Source organism: Simochromis diagramma, unplaced genomic scaffold (genome assembly GCF_900408965.1).
Source record: "Simochromis diagramma unplaced genomic scaffold, fSimDia1.1 OVJJ01000284.1, whole genome shotgun sequence".
NCBI classification, from domain to species: Eukaryota; Metazoa; Chordata; class Actinopteri; order Cichliformes; family Cichlidae; genus Simochromis; species Simochromis diagramma.
This window is the reverse complement of record NW_024386871.1, coordinates 4049392-4076878: the sequence shown is the minus strand read 5'-3', so window position 1 is coordinate 4076878 and position 27487 is coordinate 4049392. Positions and strand designations below refer to the sequence as shown.

General features: G+C 38.0%; 1 protein-coding gene across 3 annotated transcripts in view; it reads right to left on the bottom strand.

The window, feature by feature from the left end:
- Nucleotides 1-27487, bottom strand: part of grid2 (glutamate receptor, ionotropic, delta 2) — a 508497-nt gene that overhangs the window by 127856 nt on the left and 353154 nt on the right. For all 3 annotated transcript variants that reach the window (XR_005695832.1, XM_040031719.1, XM_040031718.1), the window contains exons 7-8: nt 21407-21568; nt 14301-14420 (exon numbers count right to left, since the gene is read on the bottom strand). Coding sequence is in view for 2 of the 3 variants with exons in the window: in XM_040031719.1 (XP_039887653.1) it covers nt 14301-14420; nt 21407-21568 (282 nt within the window). In the remaining variant the exon portion in view is untranslated. The remainder of the gene's footprint in view (nt 1-14300; nt 14421-21406; nt 21569-27487) is intronic.

Here is a 27487-nt window from a genome sequence, read left to right as displayed (position 1 = left end):
GCTCGTGGCTTTGACACTGACTGTAGTGCACATTCTGGGCTCGAGTAGTTTAGCTGATCCTCTAATGTATTAACTACTTTGAAATATGTCAATCACCAGTATGTTGTGGTCTCATTGGTTTTGGTTTCATTTTCTGCCCTTAGAGTTGAGGGAACTCTCTTAGGCTTTTTTTTCAATTTCTTTAGTATTTAGTATTCATGAATAGTCCTGCAGGCTTTTACAAGGATGTCTAAAAGCTCTTCTTTTGGATGAAAGCTGACTTCTGCGCTGCTTTCTGACAGGGTTTTTTTTATTACACACACTGTGGCACAGTATGGTACCATGTAGTTTTTACATACATTCACACTGAAGATTACAGATAGTCTGACCAAGGGAATGGTGTGGACAGTCGCACCTTATCTAATTGAGGTACTCTAAGTTCTTAAAGGACTGTATTGTAAACAAAAAAGAATGTGTGGCATGGAATAAAATGAAAGGAGGTGCATTGAAATGAAATGAGAGAGAACAGCCTGACAAGAGTTAGAAGAAGAGGAAGCGAAAGAATGATGGCATATCAAACCAATACAAATCTGCCCACCCCCAGCCCCCACTATAATCCCTTTATAATGTGCAACAACACAGACACATACACACAAACTGGAACAGGCACACCATAAATCCTTCTTGTCTTTGCTTATCAAGCCTATGAGAAGATCTACTGTAGGCATGTGGTGATTTACTCAGAGATTATCAACCAATGATACCATTGTGTTTTTCAGTCCTCTGGTAGTTTCTGCTTGTGTATGCCAAAGACTGAAGTCAGGGGTAACTAAAAATGAAGATGAAGAGAATGAAGATGAATGAAGATGAAGAGAAATTAATTTAATTTCTTAAGACGAATACAAATAGATTATTATATTGTCATTAGACATATTAACAGGATATATATATATATATATATATATATATATATATATATATATATATACATATATATATATACATACATACACACACACACACACACAGGGCATATACTTGTTAGCTCGTTTCTTAATTCTTTGTCTTAGTACTTTACTACTGTCTTTGTGGGCTAGATTCAACAACCTGCTCGAGCCATTCCTCACAGACATTGGTCCATATTGATATTATTGATATTATTTACTGGCTACAAATCCATAATGTTAATCTCCAAAATATGAATTTTATCTAAAAATTGATGAAACGGCCATTGCTTTTAAAAACTAGTGAAAAAGACCTTGTTATTTATTAAGACTGTTATAAGGAGACCAAAGTATGGCATAGTGTGAGATATATATTCCGATAACTTTGCTGAATTTTAAATAAGGTGATTTATCAAATACTGCTCAAACAAACCTTTGGTTAAACAAGATAGATGAGCTGTAGAGACAAGAAAGCATTGAGTTACTGCTAGGTGATTGGCTGACTGGATATTTGTGTTGACAAGCTGTTGACCAGTACCTAATACCTAATAAAGTGCTCAGTGAGTGCTGAAAATCATGAATAAAATGGGAATAAATGGTGCAACATTATAATGAAAGAAGTCATGTAGCTACTCTTGTAAAACTCTCTATACAGCGTTTGAGTGCCTTTAAATTTACAGGGAGTGCAGAATTATTAGGCAAGTTGTATTTTTGAGGAATAATTTTATTATTGAACAACAACCATGTTCTCAATGAACCCAAAAAACTCATTAATATCAAAGCTGAATGTTTTTGGAAGTAGTTTTTAGTTTGTTTTTAGTTTTAGCTATTTTAGGGGGATATCTGTGTGTGCAGGTGACTATTACTGTGCATAATTATTAGGCAACTTAACAAAAAACAAATATATACCCATTTCAATGATTTATTTTTACCAGTGAAACAAATATAACATCTCCACATTCACAAATATACATTTCTGACATTCAAAAACAAAACAAAAACAAATCAGCGACCAATATAGCCACCTTTCTTTGCAAGGACACTCAAAAGCCTGCCATCCATGGATTCTGTCAGTGTTTTGATCTGTTCACCATCAACATTGCGTGCAGCAGCAACCACAGCCTCCCAGACACTGTTCAGAGAGGTGTACTGTTTTCCCTCCTTGTAAATCTTACATTTGATGATGGACCACAGGTTCTCAATGGGGTTCAGATCAGGTGAACAAGGTGGCCATGTCATTAGTTTTTCTTCTTTTATACCCTTTCTTGCCAGCCACGCTGTGGAGTACTTGGACGCGTGTGATGGAGCATTGTCCTGCATGAAAATCATGTTTTTCTTGAAGGATGTAGACTTCTTCCTGTACCACTTGTAACCCCTATAGACATAGTTACTAGTATTTTCTTGTTTTTACCTGGTATTATTATTTCCGACACCCCTTGAACACACTTTGATTTTCCGTAGTTCAGTGAATGCAACAAAAGCATGTTGCTGCATTAAGCTAGGCAAAACGGAGCAAGACACCGAGAGCAATTAACAAGCTACACAGTGAGTCTTTTGGTATAAAATAAGTGTTATAAAGTATTTTCAACAGTCTCTAACTTAAAGTTATGTACTTTTCAGAGGCCTTTATGTGTTTTACTCTCGACCAAAACCAGACAGAGCATGTATTTGTTTCTTGGGAATTCCGGTGAGTTACTAGAGATGATAAGTTAGCAGGAAAACTTATGCTAATTTTACATGTGGTAAACACTGCAACAGTGCGAATTCTGTATTGTCTAAAAAAAGCTAAAACCAGTCGGAGTACTTGAATTGTGTGTGAAATGGAATGTCGTATTTTATTTTATTGTCTATTTGATTGGGCATCTTCACAAATGCGCAAAACTAATGCAGGATGCACTTTTCTTTTAGCCATAAATGTTGTCCAGTGCCTTTCCTGCACTTTGTCATTTCAGTTATAGGTTAATACATGTAAATAAGTTATTTAAAACTAGTTACGTTACAAACATTTCATGATGTGATTACATATGCCTTAAAAAGGGGTATATAAATACAATTGATTGTAATGCTGTAAAGCAATACAAATGGAATTCATAGAGACAGAACAATGTTAAAACAACAGTGTACTTGATTTTGAAAACTTTATGAGATCTCATTTTATTTAGAAAAACTGTTAAGCACTATTTTGTTTATTGCTCTGTACTGTATGTGCAGACTGGTTTTTTGTGATCCTGGATCTGAAGTGGTTCTGGATATGGATGGCGAGCCAGACCCTGTGAAAACTCTTGGCGAATCCAAAAGCAGTGTGGCCAGCTGTTCTGGATGCAGGAGTAGAGCTACAGTCTGAATTACTTCGAATCGCAGGATTTCAGATAAGCAAGAGCAAAAACTGCTTACTTGATACGGATTGTTTCTCTGGGAAACAGTTGAACTCCCAATATCCTGCTCATCAGGAGTCAGGTCTAAAGAGACTACTTATTTTATTTTATTTTGTTGTTATTTTCAAAAGAGCGCTCTTCTCTGTTGATTTTCTGTTAATTTTCTATGCTGTTTACATTGGGTTATTGCACCACTGTAACATTGTAATAAATCTGGCGGCTGTTCAACACTCAATTCTCTCAAATTTATTTTACTCCTCTCGAATCTAGTCTATAAGTTTAACCCTACTATACTAAGCAGGTGTTACACACTGCTTGAAGAAGGTGTCTTCCAGAAACTGGCAGTAGGACTGGGAGTTGAGCTTGACTCCATCCTCAACCCGAAAAGGCCCCACAAGCTCATCTTTGATGATACCAGCCCAAACCAGTACTCCACCTCCACCTTGCTGGCGTCTGAGTCGGACTGGAGCTCTCTGCCCTTTACCAATCCAGCCACGGGCCCATCCATCTGGCCCATCAAGACTCACTCTCATTTCATCAGTCCATAAAACCTTAGAAAAACCAGTCTTGAGATATTTCTTGGCCCAGTCTTGACGTTTCAGCTTGTGTGTCTTGTTCAGTGGTGGTCGTCTTTCAGCCTTTCTTACCTTGGCCATGTCTCTGAGTATTGCACACTTTGTGCTTTTGGGCACTCCAGTGATGTTGCAGCTCTGAAATATGGCCAAACTGGTGGCAAGTGGCATCTTGGCAGCTGCACGCTTGACTTTTCTCAGTTCATGGGCAGTTATTTTGCGCCTTGGTTTTTCCACACGCTTCTTGCGACCCTGTTGACTATTTTGAATGAAACGCTTGATTGTTCGATGATCACGCTTCAGAAGCTTTGCAATTTTGAGACTGCTGCATCCCTCTGCAAGATATCTCACTATTTTTGACTTTTCTGAGCCTGTCAAGTCCTTCTTTTGACCCATTTTGCCAAAGGAAAGGAAGTTGCCTAATAATTATGCACACCTGATATAGGGTGTTGATGTCATAAGACCACACCCCTTCTCATTACAGAGATGCACATCACCTAATATGCTTAATTGGTAGTAGGCTTTCGAGCCTATACAGCTTGGAGTAAGACAACATGCATGAAGAGGATGATGTGGACAAAATACTCATTTGCTTAATAATTCTGCACTCCCTGTATGTGTAAACCAATTAACCAATAAACTAATAAACAGGGGCAAAATTACAGAAGAAAAATAAAACTTTTTGGTGGTGAAATTGTGACTAAAACTGATCATAGAGGGTGCTCATTTTAAATAGAAGCAATATCTCTGGCGGGATAATGTAGTTAAGAACAGGATGTTGAAGCCAGAACTGTGTAAGACTGATGTGCTGATAGGTTCCATCAGTTCATATAACTCCTTCATCAGTTCCATCACTGCAGCAGCCTCTGCTTCTGCTGGTGCCAGCAGTAATATTTGTCACAGAGCCAGCACAGATTTAGCTTGAAGAAAATGTGGAAAGTTTATGGGAAATTTGCCAATTTCATGGTGAAATAAGGTAATGTTAGGTAATGGTATTCCACATCAATACACTAGTCCAGTTTGCCGCAGGTCCTCCTTATACAACTCAATTTCAGGCTGTGCCTTGCTATTCGTTTTCACCATTGTGTGCTGCTAATCAAGGCCATAGTTAATTTGAATGATTGAATGACCGTGTAGCCAATTTGTGTACTATATGACGTTATTTCCAATGTCACTATTTTTAGGTAGGCATACAAAAGTCTGTAATTTATTTAAAAAAAAGATTATTGTAAAAACGTATTTTTCTACATGAGATCTCCACCCCCTCTAGCACCAGTTGCCACTATTCAGAAATCCACTGTATGCTTAAGACAAGGAAACAAACCTGGTGTCAGATCCCACTGATCAATCACCTTCACTTCTTTGCTAATGATCTCTCAGTCATTCTCAGCTGTCACCTTACTTGTGCTATGTTTACAACCAGGTCACAGGCAATTAGGCCTCCTCCCTTATGTCTCCTCCTGATCCTGTCAATCCATTTATCCATCCATCAATCCATCCATCCACTACATAGCAAAGATTAACCCAAGGACTGATAACCCACCTCATTTCCCTACTCCACTTCTCTGCTGTCCATCCATCACTCTCTCTCCATACTCATCCATCCATACATCTCTCTGGCTTAAAAAACATTAGCTTGAGGGCAAAACAGGGCTGCTTCTTGTTTCCTTTTTCTCCTTCGTTCATATAACCATCCTCTTATCCTTTCACAATTTTATATGTTACTCACACCTCGCTGAGCTGTTATTCTTCCATCCACCCAGGCGCATCAGTCTAACCTTTTCTTCCCCTCTCACTGCTATATGCTTTATATTAATAACATAACATCCACGATTTGACAGTGATCTCTGTACCTCGGTGGCACTGGTGCACATGCAGCCCGACTATGTGCAAAAGACATAAAGAATGGATAAAGAATATATAGAGTATTGCAGTACACTGTAGAATAACACAACTAATCTAAAGACTTCTAGTTACTTTTTCTTTTGTAAGCTAATAAATTTAAAGATGTATAGCTGTTTATAGTTTATATATATATATATATATCTTGCCCCTTTGCAAGACCAAACACTCTTATGTTTGGTCTTGTAGGTTCGTATGTTTTAAATAGGGGCAATTCAAGCTCATGCGGAGACAAGACAATTTCATATTTTACTACAGCAGAATGGAAATAAAGAGGATAGGGTTGGGTGAAGGGTTCTGACAGAGTTATTTAATTCTGTCTTTTTTTCAGTACTCCTTTGCATGTTTTTTTTCCCTTCAGGGGTAAGGGTTTATAGAGACAATAGTGCCTGCAGTATTCCAGAAATAGGTATGGAGCAGAATGTAAAACTTTTATAATGCACACACAATAACACTGCTGTTCTTTTATCCCTTCTTTTGTGCTCACTTTCTGTCTTTCCTTAAAATTCAGGGAGCCGCTTCAGTACATCACGCTCCCAAATTCTTTAAATGATAATACACAGCGGAACCTCAGTATATGCAGCCACCTATTACAGTTGCGGCATTTTCTTAAAAATCAGTGTGCTTATGCTCAGATTCCCTATGTCACAGCACAGAATCTGCCTTGGAGGAGACATGAGACAGGATTGACAGTTGAGTACCTGGGGAATAAAACTTCTCCTGGCTTGTCTCAACAAACAGAAAAGCAGAAGAGTGGCTGTCGGGCTAGTGTTTGGTGTTACCCATACTGTTTGCACAACGGATGTTTTTGTTTGGCACCACAATGAAGTTCCCAATGGGGTTTGTTTGACAGCAAGTAATAGTTAAAAATGCTGTTTCTCTCTCCTCTGTATTTTCACATTTGTTTGCCTCACTTATCTGATTCTCTTCTTTTTCTCCACCCGGCTCTTCATTCTGCCTCTCTCTATGTTTTCTATGTTTTTTTTGTTTTTTTTGGGGGGGGGGAGACTGCTGTTCAGTCACAAGCACACACACAGATAATATTCACATGCGCTGCCAAACGTAGACTGATCCATGGACACCAGAGGCACTTCGTCAGCTTCAGTTAGCATCCAGTGTCCACTGTGCTGTGGTCACCCGGATTATAACTTGCTGGTCAGTGCATGTGTGTTAACTCTTGACTGACACGACCTTCCAGCTAAAACAAATGGAAGACATCAATCAGTCCCACAGAGGAAGCCTGCAAATACTCTAGTATTCATGAGTTCACAAGGGTAAAAGCTGTTACCACAAAGGTTGAAAAAAAAGAATCTGGTGTGCTCTTGCCCTGACCACACTGGAAATGGACAGAATAATGTGATAGGACTGAGGACTTGAATGGATACTTTGACATTTTACCAAGTATGTTTGACTGACACCTCGCAGATCAGATGGTGTATGCTATCACTGAGCTTATCACTATTAATAGTAAGCTTACTCCTTGTTAAAGTAACATGTTTTGTTTTGTTTTTTTCCTCGTCATCTGCATGTAATCATTCACAATTTGTTATTGTTCTACTGTGCTTGTACTTCTACTATTTTGGGCTTCTGATGTCTTTTCATTGCAAATTATGTACTGACCAGGTTATTTTAACTTCCCTCTCACAATATGTCATACATCTTTTTTTAATCAGAAATAACTAAAGTCTATTTGTTATGTTATTTTGCACCACTTACTGGGATCTGAGTACATAAACACTTTGCTGTAATAAAATCTTTGTACATAACGGCCAATTTTACATAAGAGCCAGGCGATTAGGGATGAAATGTTAAGCCTTGAAATATAAATGTTCATTTGAATTACATATTTTTAAATTCTCTTAATTCCTATGTTTTTAATGTATCTTCATATTTTAAAAATATCTGCAAAAATTTTACATCTCTTTATTTTCTACCATTTATCAAGATCTGAGTCACAAGGGTAGCAGTCTAAGCAGAGAAGCACAGAGCTCCCACTCCCTGTCTACCTCCTCCAGCTCATCCAGAGGGTACTGAGCGATCCCAAGTCAACCAAGAGATGTAATCTCTCCAGCATGTCCTGTGTCTGACCCACAACCTCTTCCTGGTACGACATGCCCAGAACCTCTCATCTAGGAGGCACCCAGAATTTATCCTATTCAGAGGCCTTGACCATCTCAACCTGTTCCTTTTGATGCGGAGGAGTAGTGGCTGTACTCCGAGTCCCTCCCGATTGATCAAACTCCTCACCCTATCTGGGGAAGCTCATTTGCTTGTCTCTGTGATCTCATTTGGACACAATCCAGAGCGCGTAGCCATAGGATAGGGTAGGAATGTGGATTAACCAATAAACTGACACCTTCGCGTTCATGCTCAGCTTTCTAATTTGTTACAACGATTGGTCAAGAGTTGCTCCAGACACGACACCAATCTGTCAGTCAATCTCCCACTCCCATCTCTCTTCACTTGTGATTAAGATCCCGAGATGCTTAAACTCCTCCACTTGGAGCAGGAACTTGTCACTAAATTTGAGCAGACACTTCTCCATATTTCAGCTGAGAACCATGCTCTCAGACTTGGAGGTGCTAATTCTCATTTCCACCACAAAAACAGAGGTGACAACACTTGGCTGTGCCTAGAAATTCTGTCCATAAAACTTATGGACGGAATCAGCAAAAGTGCACAGGGCAGCCTTGTCAGATTCCAACACCAACCAGGAATGGGTAAGACTTATTACTGGCAACATGGACCAAACACTCACTGTGGTTGTACAGATGCCTTCTGTCACACCAACTGTGTGCATGTCCTCCTTCACTACATCTATGAATCTCATCTGAATGATTGTTCAATGTTGTTGTATTAAAATTCTAACTTCATTAATGCTGAAAATGTTTGGTTGTTCACTAGTGGCGCCTGAAACATAGATACTAAAGATCTTTTGTGAAATCGCAACTTTGTTTTCTGTTACTTATCCAGGTTCTGTCATCCCACACTACAATACAGACTCAGCAACATGCAAGAACATTACACAAGGCAAAGGAAGCCATACACAAGTGCATGGATGCATATGCACAATGCTAACAGTTGAGAGAACCAGAGAAGTGGAGAGGAAGGAACCTGCAAGCAGGATAAATCAATGACATCCTCTTGTCTCTCTGTCTCTCCCTCTCTCTCCATCACTCTGCTCCTATGTCTATCTCTCCTGTTTCCATGCCCTTTTCCATCTTTCTTTCACTCATGCATCTTTTACAGCTTCCTCTTTCCATCCTTTCTGCAATCTCCCACCTGGCCTGGAGGTGGGGGGCATGGTGAATGAAGAGTCATGCAAATCTACTTAATAAGATGGAAAAAAAAATGAGGAAAATAGAGATTTTTCTCCTTGGAGACATTTTTGTCTATCACTGTCTTCCATTCTTCACTTACCATAACACTGCATGTTTCCAACCAGACCAGCTTTCTGCAGCTTATTTATAAAATTTTATTTTACTTCACGAGCCAATCAAAATGTCTTTTTTTCACATCAATCACTCTAACCTCTCTCTGTGTTTTACCATTACCTTATTTGTCTCACCCTGGACCTTTTCATATACCATTGACAGTCAGTTTCAGTGGTATTAGCCCTCATCCATAGAGCTTGGTAACTTGCCCTTCAGGGCTGTTGCCTCTCAGATGTGTTCCATAATCACAGATAATCTGAAGCGCTGCTCAACATGCTGTGCATGAATAATCCAAATTAATTAAACATTTTAATATGCCTATTTCTGTGTTATCAGCTATAATGTATTTGATGTTATCAGGAATCTTTATCTGGCCTGTAGGTCTTAGGATTTCAGTTTTGTCTCAGCTGAGCTGCAAATGCCTATTTATTAAAAAAAAACAAAAAAACAAAAAACTACTACCTCAATCTTCCTCAGGGGTGTCCCTTTATTTATATATATGCATTTTTTTCATGACATGTTAAACAACACTTAATGCTGGTTAAAAAAAAGGTGATAAGTCAGGTAACATTAGTTTAGGCTCTGAATTCAGTAAAAAGCTATTTCAGCAGATATATGGAGGATTCCTGTTGGGACAGTGCACTGCCAACATCAAAACAGAGACAAACCACAGGATATTAGTCTGTGAGCCAATAAGAGGTGTGTTATTGAAAGGAAACACAAGACAGTGCTCAATTTTGTCTGACATTTTTCTGCTTACTGTAGTGGTATTGAAGTAAAAATATATCTGGAACATGTGTTCAGAATAAAAATTCACCATTGTTGTCCCTTTAAAACACTACATAGAAGCTTTTGTTGCATCCTGATCCAAAGGTTAATTCATATGTCTGTGGAGTGCTGGTGAAAAACAGCTTTGTGTGTCACTGTGGCATGGATTTCTCAAATTTTAACCGTAATTAACCCTGTCTGGAACTCAGTTTCTGGTTTTGTTTCTATAGCAGAATCTCTCTGTGTGTTTATGTGCTAAACGAGAGGAAACTCTGCGTCTCCCTCTCTGTGTCACGCATTTATGGTCATGCAGACTGACATAAATTGTTATGCAAAAAGAAAAAGAGTTAACTGAACATTTTCAAACATGTCAGAAGATTTATGCAAATGCGCGTGTGAATGGGCTTGCATGTGTTCCCAAGTGACTGCAGCTATTAAGGGTATTTGAGCTTGTGCGCGCATTAAGAGATCGCATAAAAGAAAAATGTCTTTCAATCATTCAAAACATGTAATGGTGGGGAATGTTTTTCACATGGTGGCGGGACTGTGAAAAGGCTCCCAGGGTCCCATGACTCTCTGAAGTCACTTAACATAATTTACCACATATGTCAAATAAGACTGGAGATGATAATTGAAGTGACCTCAATTTAGGAACACTGCAGTTTGCAGGCCATTGATTCGCATAAAGAGGGAGAACGTTTCAATCTCTCCTCCAAAAGATGGAGAATATGAGCCCGTGTGTGAGTGGAAGGAGACCATGGGCATATGTGAGAGTAAGAATGTAATGATTGTGACTCTATTATGACCTGAGCTGCTGTTTCTATCGCTTGCATGGGATCTGAAAGGATTAGGTCATCTATCTCCTTTCTAGCTGTCTCTTGTGCTGTTCAGCTTGTTTCATTTTATCTCTCTTTTCTTCAAATCTAAACCTCCTTCCTTCTTATCTCCTCAGTTAGCCACAAGCCTTTTTTTATTGTGGCTGTTTTAAAGTACTCGATGCCGTTTTTCTCTCTGAAGTCATTTAAGATGTAGCTGATAGCTAACGAAGCAATTACACATGGCAGTCTTGTCGCCTCTCTGTAAGAGATCAGTGGAGCCTGACATGCCTGTATATGTATATATAGAGAGATATATAGGCTCTGTGTATAAAAACCGAAGGTAATGGAGCAAAAATCCAATTCTACCACAGTGTAGTGGTAATAATTATGACTGATCTCAGGTATTTGCTACTATTATTATCGCTCGATAGCTGTATGCATCTGTGTGAAGTATGATGGGGATAAAGCCAAAGCGGATTGGTGAAGAAAAATATAACAGGGAGATGAAGAAGGAGGAAGTCGTAAAAGAGAAAGGCGCTCAGAAGAATACATTAATTAAGTAAAAAACAACAATAAAAAAAACCCCAAAAGTTATTAATGAAACTGTGAGCAGGCCTAGGAAAGCTCAAAGAGAAACCGCGAGGAAGGACAGAAAAGAAAGGTCAGGTTAAGTGGTATGCTCACATGAAACCAGTGGTATTACTATAATTAGGGGGATAAGCATGTATTGTTAATGGTTCGGTTAGGTCAAAAAGACACACAATAACATTGATTGCAATTTAGCTGGGCTTTTTGAGGACTTGTCAAAAACAGAGAAAGCTTTAATGCAGAACTGTACTCAGGTACAAGAAAAACACATTAAACTTCATATGGCATGATTAATATATATGTTCTAAAGATGAAGTGTGAGAAGGGAGATGATCTATAATTTATGCAGGAATATAACCAATGGTAATTGCGTTTGGTTCCAGACTTAGACTTTTTTTTTTTCATTTTTTATGGGAAATGTCATGTGACTTCACCACCTATGTTAAAATACAAGATAACCACAAAGCAATTTATAAATAACGGATCAAAAGTTTCTATAAGGAATGTGGTCCCTTTATTTGTTTACACTTCTATAACACGGGTCACCAGACCTCAGGGGTGGTTAAATAAATATGTTACAACATTTCAGCAGTGAACAGAACACGTGGGTTTATTTGAGTTTCAAGAATTTTCTTTTCAGCAAACATATGACAAAGCTTATACAAAAGCTTCCTTTTCTCTGTTTGCTCTGAAGTGTAAACGACCCAGAGTCTATGAAACTGAGGAACTTTATCAGTAATTCATACAAATGAAAGAAACTGTTTCTGTTCCTTTTATTTCACGGCTGTTTTTTACTTTGCCATTATTATTTCTTTCATAAGAATACCAGCTTGGATTGAAAATTATAGAGTGTGAGCCTTTTTCTTCCAGCTTTCCTTTCTGATGGCTCAGTTTTTTAACCGTGATAAAAAATTGGATGTTGGTGACAAATATATATTTTTATTACAGTATTTTTTTTTGCAATCATTTTTTCATTATTATAATTTTTTGTAGTATATGTGCACCTAACACATAACAGTTATTGGCTTGGTCTACATATTTTAGAAATTTAGAAAATTATGCAGTAAGGTCAACTTTTCTTCTTAAAAAAAAAAATCTTTTGATTTACACTGATTTAAGTTACTTTATTTTACATGCTGTACATTTTACTTTGCAAATAAAACAAGACCTATGTATCACTTAAGCACACAGTACAAAAGAAAAAAAATGACTTGAGTGAGAGAACCAGATAGCTTTCATAATATTAAGTATATTTCAATTAAGTATATTCTTTCTTAGCTTTTTTTGGTAAGCACATAATGCAGAGGAGAAAGGAAAAATAACAGCTCTTGGTTTTCATTGCAATCAGCATGCATTGGTGAAACTTCTGCAACGTACCGACATTTGCATTCAGGGACTACAACTAATTGAATGGCTGATGTATTGGTGATAGTTCTTTTTCTGCTGATATACCAGGATATTAATTTCTTTTATAGTTTTTCTTCTCCATGGATTTATATACATAAAAAGGTTCCAGCAGGACTTTCCTCTTGCTTTCTTTTTCTGTTTCTGAGTGAATATTTCAGTATATTTCACTATATTTCCAGCCGTACACACTGGCTCATTGACATGCTTTTATTGAAGGTTAGATGCTCAGTATGAACACCATTTAAGAGGGCCACATGATTTGGAAAAAAAAGTTACTATCCAGACCCTCTGAGAGGAATAGCAGCCTTTCTTTAGTCTTTTTTTAATGCCATGTATGAATTTAATTGAATCCCAATGACAAATGAACAAATGTTCAGAGAATTAAGGGAGACTGTGGCAGGAATACTGTATAACAAGTGCTTGAATTCCCTAAGAAGTAATTATGCTCTGCGATTAGGGAATTGTGCCTTAATGTAATTATCCTGTGCTTTAAAGATTAATTTTGTCTGTGATGGCATGCTGTGTTATGTTGGTGCCTCACCACATTATCCATAATCACAGATCACTGTTATCTGTGAAGAGATCCCTCTGGTACAGAGGGACAGACGCACTGTGCATACGTGTCTGAGGACATCATTTTTGTGTCCTGTTTCTGTAAGTGTATTGGAAACAAGAACATGGACTGAGAACGTCTTCAAGCAACTCAAAGAAGTCCAGACGCTTTTCTTTCCAAGCTCCTTAGACTACGCTGACCTGGATGACTGAGAACCTTCACAGCACTGTCCAGTAGAAAGTTATCAGTATTATGCATAAAACAAGTAATTTAAGTAGTAATTTATTCATCAGCGGTTTTTCACAGAAGTGTGTTCTTTACCACAGACGTATAGATCATCTTAAAAATAAAAATCAGAGATTTGAATGTACAACATCTTTTTTTTTAATATAGCCTGCAAAACACAACTAAGTGCACACATACACCCACAACCACACACTTGCACACAATCCATGAACAAACAATGTTATGAATATGTGCGTGCGTGGCTGTCTTTTATGATGCCTGTTAAAATTCATTATGCACGTATCATTACCAGATAGCATTTGAAGATGCTTCTAATGAATCCAATTAACACCATGCTTTATTGAAGGGGAGGTGAGCTGCAGCGCTCAGGCTTTACCCAACGGGTGGCCAGAAAACATAAAAAATGAAAACACAAAAAAATCATTTGTTCTGTTCAAGACGTTAATGGCTTGGGAAAGAAAGAAAAAAAGAAAGACAGAGAAAGAAAGAATTCAGGTGTAAATATGAAAGAGCAGCTGGACTATGCTGCTATAGGGGTGACAGGCAAAATGAAGAAATACCTGTGTAAATATGAGACACCATTTAGAGACTAGGTGCAATGGAATTCCCCAGTAAATCCAAGAATTATGCAAATATACTCTACGCATTTGAAGAAATTATCCTCCCTTCACCCACAGTAGAACGCCACACAGAGGTTCTGTTTTAACTACTTACCCTACTGACTCCCCGTCCTCTATCTTCTCCATAATTTGTGCCCAGGATTTCAAAGAAGATGTTGGGGTTAGTGCCGTTGTCAGTGAACTCCAAGAAACTGGTCAGGCCGCTCACCCCGAACTGCAAGGAAAAGATTTAGGATGTGTTATTTTTGGTTTATCTTACAATTATTGTTGTTATCGTCAAAATTACTGTAATTATTATTGTGATTTTCATCACTATAATGATGTCAGCTTTTGTTTTGTCACTTCTCCCTACATATCTTTAAAAAATAACAGTTTTTTCAGCAAAAAAAAAAAAGTAATGGTAACTGTACACAGCGAAACCGAGATACGTATGATTTTTACATCACATTCACATTTATATTATCACAGTCGTAGGTATTGTGTGTGACATTTGACAGTGATACATAATACAGGTGGTCTCTTGTGATTTTTTTTCTCATCATGGAGGCATTACTTTCTCAGTTACTGTGATAGCAAAAGAATAAACATTCCATTTCACCTACATACACTTTAGTAACCTTCGGTGAATGGACCAGAGCATTATTAATCTGTAGCGTATAAACTGCGAGTCTGCAGACAGGCCAATGTCATACCTCGTGTCATTTTTAGGGATAATTATTAAATTATAAGTTACTGTGGTCTCATGCTGCTGTCATATATTCAGTGGGAAAACTTCAGCTTCTGTTGATGTTTGTCAGGATAGAAGTTACAGTGATTTGAACTGATGAAAGCAACAACTGTTTATATTTTAGGAAAGTCGAATAAATGCGCTTATGGTTAATTTCAATAAGGAAGATCAATATTCACTCATCTGCCTGCTCTACAGGGTGTTAAGGCTGCTTTTCTGTTTTCTACATCACTTTCACTTTTCCCCGCTGTCAATCTCAATACTGACATCATCATTCTAGTCCAATCGTCTTTTTACCCGTCTTCTTTGGGGCGATCAGCCTCCAGTTTGCACAGTTTAAATCTTTGCTCTCCGTCATTCTCGCTTTCAGACTCTCATTCATGCAACCCACCTCATCCCCAACTTCACCTCACTGACACCTCAGTCAGAGCTTTTCATCTTCACCATCACCAGTGTCTAGACTCCCGGGGGTCCTGCAATAAATCCTTTCACGGCTGATCGGCGGAGTGTAATCGCCATATACATTAATATCTCTATCTAAATAAACCAAGTTCGATTCTTTCAAGTAATCTCTTTTTATTGAACCCTCCTTATTTGATATCTGATGTCTGAGTTATAGAATAGTGACAGTCTTCCCAATTTTTGTAAATAATATTCTGAGAATTTGCAGTAATATCTCTCTTTCTGTACTCAAACACACCAGATGTATATGTGTGTCTGTCATAAGCGTGCATACCCCTAATGCTGATATGCTTTGAAGAACAACTAGTTCTATTAGTATGTCTATGGCACTTCATAAGAAATGGTAATGTGCTATTGGGATTACTAATCTATGTAAATATTTTATTCACCTGGGATGAGTGCACGTACTTAGACGCACACTCAGTATATCGCATGTTTACATCTCTGCATCAACAGCTGAGGTTGAAACATGCCCTTAATAGTCATTTAGGAGAACCTGGATGGAAAAGATGTTTTATTAGGTCTAAGAAGAGAAATAAAATAACAGCGAAATGAAAAAAAAAAAGACTTTTTAATTTTTGGATGCTTGACAGAACTAAGATGAAAGTAACAGCGTATGTGTGTTATAATAACAGCAAAAATAAATTGAGAATCGTTAAGCCTAGATTTGAAAACAGTCTCCCAGGTGCTGCAGAAGATGTAGGGGCTGGGTCACAGGCCTTACAATGCCTTTAAAGTAATCAATAAAATTTTAAAATGAGTCCTAAACCTTAACAGTTTATGTCGCAGAGATTCAAAGGTGGAAATGTAGCAGGCAATACTTAGTCTTCTAAGCACAAACACAACACGCACTTCAGGTGTAACAGCAGCATTTATTCTCCACTCCGAGTTTGTCAATGAACACCAGACAACAACATCAATAGAGCTCCTCATCAACACCTGCAAATTAGTATTTATCATTACCATATTGGCCCCACATACCAAAACACTGATTAAACACACAGGCACGCACAGCAAGTAAAGAACACTGCTGATACAGTGCGAAATGGAACTGATGCCAGGCTGTTGAAATCAACTCTATTACTGCTTAGGGCTCTTTAACAGAGCTCTGCTGAGACAGTCATCAAGGTTGGTTTAGCAGCCGGGGCTGGCTGATGAAAGTGTTGCCAAACCCCAGCCTGATCGCAAGGTGAAGTGCAGAGATAGATATGAAAGCCATTGCGCTGCATTTATTATTGTCTGACACTAATCCTAAATTAGCATTTCACTTGGCTTCATCATTCAGTCAAACTGTCATCCCTGGAGTATTTTTTTTTTATTATTGATATCAAAACAGGGGGCATTGATCCAATTGGATTTAACAGTGATGAAAGTGTTGCCAAACCCACGCGTAAACTCAAGGTGAAATGTTGAGATTCCTAAAATCACAATTGCAGAATGAAGTCCTCTACCTGCCAAAAGCCAAATATGCAGGAACTGAGAAGAACTTGCCGACTGGTGGATTTACTTTGTTCATGCCGTCCTTTGAATGCACGATCACTTGGTGTCTAAGGTGTACTCAGGACAAAGGTAGAAAGCTATCATTAGATTTATTGATAAAAAAAAATTGATCTCTCTGTGATGAGAACAATATAAAAGTTAAGACAGAGGTTTTTCAGAACCTTATCCATTCGCATTCTTCAGTTACAGGTGACGCTAATGTATTAGTCAATTTAGCTATGACTACATCTTGCTGTTTCAGCCAAGGAAAAATAAGAGCTGTAAAAAGGTGTCTTGAATTGCAGATTAGTTGTTGTTGTTTAAAAAGAAGGATAAATATCATTTGATTTTTTTTCTTGAAAGAGATTGATTCATAACATTTATTATTATTATTATTATTATCATTATTATTATTATTATTATTATTATTATTATTATTATTATTATTATTATCCCAGCTACTATAGGACAAGATGCAGAATAAACCCTGGACAGGTCAACAATTCAGTCAACCTGTCTTAAACTTGTGTTAGACACAGGACTAAGTCAGAGAGACAGATGAAGATTCACACTTACATTCACACCTATGAGCAATTTAGAATCACCAATTAACAGTAAGTGCAAACATGCAACCCACACAAACATGGGAAGAACATGCAAACCCCACAGAGAAATGCCCCAGGCCAGATGATGGCATCTAACTCAGGACCTTCATGCTGTGAGGCAACAGTGCTACTATTATTATTATTGCTGTTATCATTATTATTACTATGATTAATATTATCCTGGGTTTGAATACACCATCTGGCAGGGGACATGTAAACTCTGTGAAGTTTGTTCTCCCTGTGTTTGTAGGGGTTGTGTGGTTTCTCGCCAAGTACTTTCTGGCTGGCTGGCTGGCTGGATGGATGGATGATTATTTAAACAAAGATTTTTTTTTCAAACTGGCATATACACACATATGTGCATACTGCAGGAGACTGATGAAATAGATGGATTGTTTAAAAAAAAATAACAGAAATATTTTCCTGGCTGTCCTTTTTGAATAAATTTCCAATATTCATCACAGATTATAGTGTTTGTATTACAACATAAATCAATATAAACAGGCTAATAAAATATCCAAGCATTAGTCAGATACTAGAAGTAGTGACTGCAATGTAAAAACATCAAATTAAATCTGAAATTAATTGGAAAACTGAAGATGAAATAAGAAAATGAGAAAACTCTTTACATTTACAATTTTTTTTCCTGGGGACCCTGTGACACCCCATTGAAGAGCCATAGGCTGTGGATCTCTTAAGATCTCACTGCTGGGTTTATAAGGCCATGTTACTCCTAAATTTCTATCTTGTTCAAAGAGAAAATATAAAACAAAGTTCTAAGCTAATCGAACTTAGTGTTCTCCTTTTTAAAAAGAATCGATAAGAGAATCGATAAAGAATCGAATCGTTAAACAGAATCGAAAATGGAATCGGAATCGTGAAAATCTTATCAATACCCATCCCTACTTTTGAGTATTGTTACAAGTGCTCCTCGGCATTTTCACACTGATTTGGCCTTTTCTAAAGTGTCTCAAAGCCAGGAATTGTGCTCATTAATAACAAATAAACAAATAAATAAATGTATTTGGCAAAGACAGTGACACCGCAAATACTGAAATATTATGAAATGAATAACGCAAAGATTTCAAATGTGAGAAGGAAATGCAGGCAGCACTGATAGTAAAAAGCATTGAGATGCCAGGGGGGTGTGGAGTTGCAGTGGACACAGCTCATTGGCAACCCTTGGGATCCATGTCTAAAACATTGTTCTTAGCACAGCATCCGAATGTATATATTACAGATGCCTACAGTGTGGGATACTTCATGCTGATCTAGTGTGTCTGGTACCTCATAATTTCTAAATGTTAAAAAACTGATGGTCTAAAGCACTTCAGGACATGAGTAAATGCCAATGTTTTGATGAAAACAAAACAGTCAAGAATTTACAGTCTGGGCTGTCCAGGCTTCAACACACACTAGGGCTACTGAAAAAATCTCCAGTGAATGAATATGCAGACTGTCACAGCCTGCGTGAGAGATGGGGGATCGTGTGATGGACACAGATTAAAAAGAAATTGATATTCAGCATGCAGAAACTGTGCTCCTCTTTTCTCCTGCAGGAGTTGAACACAGGGTTCACAGGGTGTATCACACAATAGATTTGGTCTAAACATTTTTGATGACCCTCTTCTGCACAATGAAATTGATCAAGCATTCAACTCAGGAGCATAATTTGGAGGGTTTTATACTCATAGCCATTGGGAAATGAATGCTAATGAAATATGGACAATGTCAGAAAACAGCAAACACTTTTTTTAGCTTGTTAAACAAATGGTTAGGCTCTGTTTTTTATATACATAATGACAGTGTAATATGCCTTTTTTATATTCTGGTGAAGGTATTGCAATAAAAAACTGTGGTGCCTTACTGCTCTTTTTATGTTTTAAGAGAGCAAGTCTATTATTGAGTGCTGTGCACTAATTTGTATTTCGTCTTAGCACCTAGTGATATGCTACTTTTATAGCATGTGAATCTGAATCTGTTTCATTTCTGCATTCGAATCAGTCTGTAAGGTTTTATATGTATGTCTGTATGGTTTTAAAGTTACACATTTGGGTGCAATGGTGTTGGATTTGAAAACCCATCAGCTGTAAATACAAAAGCTGTTTATTAACCTCAGCATGTGACTCATCTTAAACTGGATTGGTTTGTTTTTTTGTTGAACTGCATCCTGACTTACTCTGAATTAATGCAAACACAGTTAAAGACAAACTCCGTGTTCAAGCTGGCTATAAGTTTAGGAGCCTAGATCTATTCTGCTCTTCACTGACTGCACAACTATCTGAACTAACATGCCACAGATTTCAATCAATCAAGGCTTTATTCGCCACGTGCAGGTTGCCCTGCAGTGAAATAGGACCCCCCCCCCCGGACCTTACACACACAACACAGACATCACATGGGGATACAGGTCGGAGATCGGTAGCGTTACAGAAAAAAAACACTGAAATATACACTACAATGGGAAAGTACAAGAGGAAAAAAAGAGACCTCATACTCATGCTGGGCTCCTGGGAGGACAGCATGAGAATAGGAAACAAAAAAACTCCTCTGCACAAAAAAGCACATAAATGTCCACAGCACAACATTATGGAACACGTGACAAGCCACGGGGTCGGGTGGGGGGTGAGGAGTAATCCGAAGCAAACACAGCAGCCATCCTACCCAGCGCTACCATTCCAGCGCGGGCTCAGACCCGCCGTGTTCCCAGGAGGGAACAAGCTTCGAAGGCGTTTGGAAAGGGAGGGGGAATGAGTGTGTGCATATCAGTGTATATGTATGTGTGTGCGTGTCCAGAGTTCAGCTGAGACAGTGTCCTTCGCTCTGGTACGCTAAGTAAACAGTTTTCCAGCCAACCCAGGTGGCCTTGCATGGAATGGGAAGGAACAGACTAAACACAGTCATTATCAGGGTGTTTTTGTTCGGCTCCAGCCTTGCGACCACAGCTGGCGCCGAAAGGGTATCCGCATGAAGTGATGGTGCTTTTTACTTTAGTGCGAACAGCTCATATGAATGATTTTAATATTGGAAAGAAAATACAATGTTTTATGGAAACTGAATTGGATGTTGCAACACGTAGGCTTATTCTGTGATAGAACAGGTGTTCTATGGCGAGGTCTGTCCGCCATTCATATAACAGTATAAGGCTCTGACCGTGGTTTGCTAGAGTTCTAAAGGGTTATGAATGCTTTTTGACACCTTTCAGACTGATACACTGATAATCTAATTGGATACACCTTGAGGTGACTTTTGTTGTGATTTGGCGCTATATAAATAAAATTGAATTGAATTGAATTGATACAAACATTGGACAGCTGGCTGTATTTGTGAAGTAGTTAGCAGTAAACAAATCTCTGGATCTTATTAAACTGGGATCAGATTTAATAGGATATAGCTGTTTTCTTGACTAAAAGCCACAGGAAGCTGTAGGTACTGACTCCATATTAATGTCTTAAATGTATCGTACCTCACGCACCATTAATCTCAAATTAGCATACTAATTATTAGCCATTCTGGTTGTTTCAACCTGTCAGGAAGCTATTGTTTATTTTCACCAATAATCACCATCTTCACTGTCTCTACTTGCACTCCTGTGACACATGCACTGCATTACTGCGTGAACTTCTCATTAATGGTAATTGATGTGTTTAATACATTGCGAAATGGAGTGAACAGAATAAGTTGCAAGTAGGCTCCCTAAAAAAGGTTCACAAGTCTTTAACCACATATGAAAAGTTCTTACTGTATGAACTGAGGATGCTTGCTTGCAGAACAACAACCAGCTTACCTCTGTGCCTACATCTGTGTATACTCAGGTAGACTCACCAGAGCAGCCAAGTACACATTATGCTTGCACACTTGGTGAAACACCTTTCTGTAAGCCTTGAGAGGAAAAAACACAGTGTGCATTTCTTCACCATTTTATACCTTTTTGACAGTATCCAGCATACTCTTGCCTCCCTGCCATGGTTTGGAGTTCTTCCTGATGCAGCTCAGACTGGCCATGCTGTGCCATTTCCTGTCCTCCAACTTTCTGTGGAAGGTATTGGCCAGCAGTAAGACTGTATCATAGATGTAGCGGTTGGTGATCTACAGAAAGAAACATAAAAAGGAAGATAAAACAAGGCAATGCAACTTGAATTGTGTGAGAAAATAAAGACAAACTCGTAATCAGTAATAAGTTTCACAAAACAAACAGTCCAAGCCTTTCCAGGTTGAAATGCTATTAAAATTAAACAATTTATTTCCAGACAAATCCAGCAGCTTCTTGATCAAAAAAGAAAAATATTACCTTGTCTCCTTAAAATCAACAGTATACACCCTGACTACGCAGCCAACGTTGTTTTTGGGTACTTCTTATAAGTAAGAACAAAAAAAGCTTTCAAGATTAAATTAATTAATGTACTGAAAGGTCATTGACACCAAAACAAAAACAAGTAGGAGACAGGAGGAGTCCACTCATTCTGTGATTGATCATTGTGTAATGTACAGTACCAAGCCTCTTGTCTCTGTGTAAATGGGAACGGGGTAAAATAAATGAACTACAATGATTCCACGCCTACACACAAAAAAGCAAGCAAGCAGTGTGGATCCACTCACATTAATGGACAAATGAATACAATCACACAACACAAGCAGAAGCCTTGATCTCTCTAATATTGCATTTTGTACACCAAAAAGAGGCTTTGAACACAATATTTTTTTAATATATTATACTACACAGTGTTTAAATCTTCTTCAAATTTTTGCCCAGTACTTCCATTGCTGTGAAAAAGTATTTGCCAACATCCTGATTTCTTAGTTTTTTAAAATATTTGTCACACTTAAACGTTTCAGATCACCAAGCTGATTTTAATATTAGACAAAGATAGCCCGAGGAAATACGTAATGCCCATAGCTCTGAATGAACTTTATCCCACTCTTTTTGCAGAATTGGGGGGGTGCTTTGTTTTGAGTCAGAGGTGGAATTGTTGCAGTTCACTTGACCATTATGATAGTCGAATATGCGCCTTCATGATTTTCTTCATGATTTTCTGTTAGAGAGCAGAATTCATGGTTCCATTATCTGTCCAGGTTCTGAAACAGCAAAGCTACCCCAGACCATCACACCACCACCACCACGTTTGACTGCCGGTGAAAATATCCTGTACTAGTTTTAGGCAAAATACAACTGGACAAAACACTTTCCAAATAGCTCAACTTTCGTCTCGTTGGTCCACAGAATATTTTTCCCAAAAGTCTTGGGGATCATCAAGATATTTTTTGGGAAATTTGAAACGAACCCTGGTATTGTTTATGGCCACCAGTAAATTTCTCATTGGAACTCTCCCATGGATGCCATTTTTGCCCAGTCTCTTTCTGACTGCTGAATCATGAACTTTGACCTTAACTGAGACAAGTGGGGCCTGCAGTTTTTTAAATGTTGTTCTGGGTTCTTTTGTGACCTCCTGGATGAGTTGCCGATGAGGTCTTGGAGTAATGCTGATAGACCGGTCACCAATGTTCCCTCTTAACTGCGCACGTGCGCAATTGCGCACTGCTGGCATGGTCTCTGTGCACAGAAAATCTGTGTTGCGCACAAAAGAAAAAAATCTAACCTGCATTGAAATTAAAATTAATACTTTTAACAATTCTGTTTTGCAGTGTTAGTCAGTGAGTGACTCCATTGGAGATGTGAGCAGGACAGAGACAGACGGAACAACTGACGGAAAAAGTATGGACTTTATACCAGTTTTTAAATTGTGTTGATAGGCCACGTAAAACCAGAGTTGTGATATAAAAAAATATGCAATGTTTGGTTTTCTTCCTGAATACTATCGTTGTTTATATTTACTGCGGGAATAAACGGTAAAAACTGCGTTTTATAAGGAAAACGCTGGAAAGCCTGTGAGCAAAAACAAACTCCACCCCCCTCTCCCTTTCCTATTCGTCCAAAAAAGTACCATGTCGACCAATCAAAAAATGATATGGCAACGTGGCATCTAGTTGTTAAGAAACGGGGGGAAGTTTTAGGAGTGACGGCGGTGCTTTGAGATGTGAGAGATTTTCGACGTTTAGCACAAATCTTGTGTAGTTAGAGTGTAGTATAGTGTTGTTGTGTGTGTGTCAGAACAATGAGGCGACTGCTGAATGTTACAGGTGTTATAGGAGTGATATATCTCCTGTTGTCAGGCCTGTAGGTATCAGGCTCTTGTTCTCCTTTATCTCATAGTGGACAGAAATTATTTTTTGGAGTGGCACAAATAATTTGTGTGGCATCAGATTTGATGCAGAACAGCTGATTATTCTGTAAATAGTTTGAAATGTTTATTTAAAAATGCCTTGGCTGCATTTAAAAAAATAGCTGCAAAAAACCTTGTTGTTTGCCAAACTGAGTTACTAATTGCCCAGCATTGGTCATTATATACTGTATTTTGCAGACAGAGAGTTACAGGACTCTCTCCCAGACCACAGACTCATAATACAAGTCAGAGCTTTTTTTTAAAAAAAAGAAAGAAAGTTGTGTTTTCAAAATTGGAGTTCAAGTTATTTTTACTTCCAATAGTGTTAACATACTGCACAGGTCAATGACTAGATTTTTTTTTACATTTTCATTGTAAGTGGGCTAAAGCAGTTAATTAAAAGTAGTCTAACATAAATGCTGTAATTTGATTATTTTAATAAACCATGTAACTTGGATGGATTCGATGCTGGCGTGACCACAGTGCACACGTCTGATGTTGCTCACAGTGGTCCAAGGGACCACTCAGGGAGTTTGTGTGTTCGCTCAGACACGTGAAAAATTAGAGGGAACATTGCCGGTCACTCCTGGGAAGTTTTCTCTATTTGTGGATAATGGCTCTCAGTGTGGTTTGCTAGTGTTCCAAAGGCTTACAAATACTTTTGTAACCCCTTTCAGGCTGATAGATGTCGCCTAGAAAAATGTGATTACATTTTTAATTCGTGATTTAAAAGGGGGGTCTAATTACTTTTATCACACAAGACCAGGAATGTTTGGATAGCTTTTTTCCCTTAACAAATGAAATCGTCACATAAAAACAATGTTGTATTTGCTTGGGTTATCTTTGTCTAATAATACAATTTTTTTAATTATCAGAAACATGCCAGTCAGACAAACATTAAAAAAACAGAATCAAAGACGGGGACAAATACTTTATCCCAGCGCTATAATTAGCCATTTTTGCATGGCAACAAACCCTTGTGGTTGATTCATTCCAACTCAGGTCAAAGATGTTATTCACTGAATAATCTTCAGATATTGTTAAAGTAAAAAAAACAACAACCAGCAAAACATGAAAGCTATGAAAACATGGCTGTTTATATTAGATGGGATATTGTAATTCAGACGCAGACATTCATGGCCAAAGCCTCACAGTATATAACAGCCAAGCTTACAGGTACACCTCATACAGAATAAAAACATTAAATCATAAAATGTAAGGGATAGAACCAGGTTTTTTGGTTTCTTAAAAAGTTGGCATGGGGGATGAAAGGATAACAAAAGATATTGTCTTTCTTACAGCTTATCAAATTGTTTACTGACAGTCAGGACAAAAGGACATGCCAAATTTTCCTCACATCTAACTTCTTTCAAAGTATCTTAGCTTTCACAGCATTGTTTTATGTCTTCCACGTGGTGATTTTCTTTATCGTTCTTTTTCTTTTAAAATTAAAGGGAAACTCTACTGCTCCGTGGGGAGCTCGGTTTCGGCTCTCCGAGCAAGCTTTGTATGAGAGTGTGTGTGCTTGTGTGGTCAGCCTGAGTTGATGTGCTTCATTGCAGTGTGAAATTGGGCTTCTGGGCCACTCTCTGACCGCTGAGCTGATCTGCTTCCTCAATCTCAAGCTCGCTCTCTCCCACTCGCTCTTTCTTATGTCCTCCTCATCCTCATCATTGTTTTGTTTTTCATTCAGCCATTCATCAGTCTGCATATGGAAATGAACATGCATGCAGCAAGTGCATGACTTTTGAGATCACTCTTTTTGCTAGACACCCAAAAACACATTGCCCTTGACTTAAACGACTTGCATGTTGACACCTATATTACATAAACACATGCATTTCCTTATCTTTCCTCTATGAACGTCTACAAGCAGCTAGTAGGCAAAAGTCTAGAAACAAACTCTTCCAGATATCCAAATGTTTCAATGTGATTCTAACATTCATCAAACATGTTCCTCCAGGGTCTTGCGCATCTACATAAATCAACAGCATATTAATTTAATTTGATATTTTTTATCTTGACACATAAATGAGACTGTGCTCCCTTTTCTCTGTTCATTTGATGGCAGCTTGATGAGTCACATAAAAATAAAAAAAATACATATATTGCGTATGTATTGCCACCCCAGGGGCCATTTACAAAAATAGTAAACAAAATGTGAAGATGGAAAAATAAACTGTCACTCTGTGTTTTCCATTGCCGTACTGTAAATGAAATGTGAGGTCTTACATAAAACTGCATAAGGATGTGGTCAAAAATAATTAATTTTACAGGTTAAAAAAAGCCTCAGTAACAATGGATGGATGACTGGACAACATCGAACCAGTAGGCCTGCTGTAATTGAAAGCATTAGGATCAAGTGACATGTTTAAATGTCATACTGAAACACCTGTTGCATGTTTAAAAGATGCAAAAACAGAGCAAGGCAGAGGAACATTTCCCCGTAGTAGTTTCTGTCTCTGTTTAAATAAACCCACATTATTCAGACACAGTGTGAACCAGTATATGTAATGATACTGGAATCTACTGCATGGGTCAAAATTAAATACAGCCATCACACATATAATTACATGCCCTCCCCCTTGTGTTTGCATCCACTTTCCTTCGTTCCTATCTGCTCCCATCTCTCTACTCCCTTACCTATCTCTTCATTCTTTTCTTGGTGTGACTGGGCGAAGTAAATGATAATTGCCTTGCCCCAATTTAAAGGAGGCTAAGAAAGGATTTTTCTGTCACCCAGACCAAGGAGCTGCCTAGCATCTCCAGACCCCTTCTTCTCTTTGGGAATTTATTTTTTTCTTTTTGGGATGAAGGTCCTGGTACTCTGTTTTTCCAAGGCTTTATTTATTTAGCTTTCCTGCCTCATTAGTTTGGGAAGGGAAGTTTTGGGTCATAAGGCTCATTTCATGGATGGCCAGTCTTTTTGTCTTTTTTGCTGCTAAACACAAATTGGGGTATGGCATCATCTTCATTGAGAGTCACAGAAAAAAAATAGCAAGTGCACTTTAATACATTTAAGTGTGGTCCCTTAAGTTTCAAATACTTGTTTCTGGTGACATTGTTAGGATTATTAAAATTAAGATTTTTCTCATTAGAAATTAAAGTTGTCATTGTACTAGATTAAAGATCCTTTTACTTTTTGTACACTTTGTTCTGTTCTAGAGAGAAATTAAAGTGGAAATGAAAAGTGACAATTTCTGAAATTTTCTGGAAACCTATTGGAAGTTCAAAATGTGAAGTTTCCCTTTTATAAACATATCCGGTCTTTAAGTGATGACATGATGAATCCTGCTTCCGGGCCCAAACTACCCTGTGTTTAATAAGGCTGTTGTGTTTTTAACATGTTTTAAAGCTTTTTATCTTGTTCTATTTAATCTCAACAAGCACCTAAAAACAGTCAGTGATCACTGTCGGCCTCTCTCGGTTTTTATTACCGCTATTCATTTTAAACGTCTTGATGCATTCTCAATCATCCAGGAAAGTAAATCTCCAAAAGTTGATTCTGTTCATCTGGATGTAGCGTTTTCAGTGGAAGAAACGTTACATTATAAACAGTACATTATGCAAATGTACTGTTTATGACATTGGGGAAACCTGCAGTCAGCTGAGACTTGGATGAGTGACGATATGTTTCTTCCACTGAAAACGCTACGTCCAGATGAACAGAATCAACTTTTGGATATTCAGTTTAAAGCTTAGTTTTAAAAAACCTTACGATGTAACTACAGCCCAGCCCATGCAGCAGTATATGAATGATTAACCTCGTATTGTTGATGGATTATCG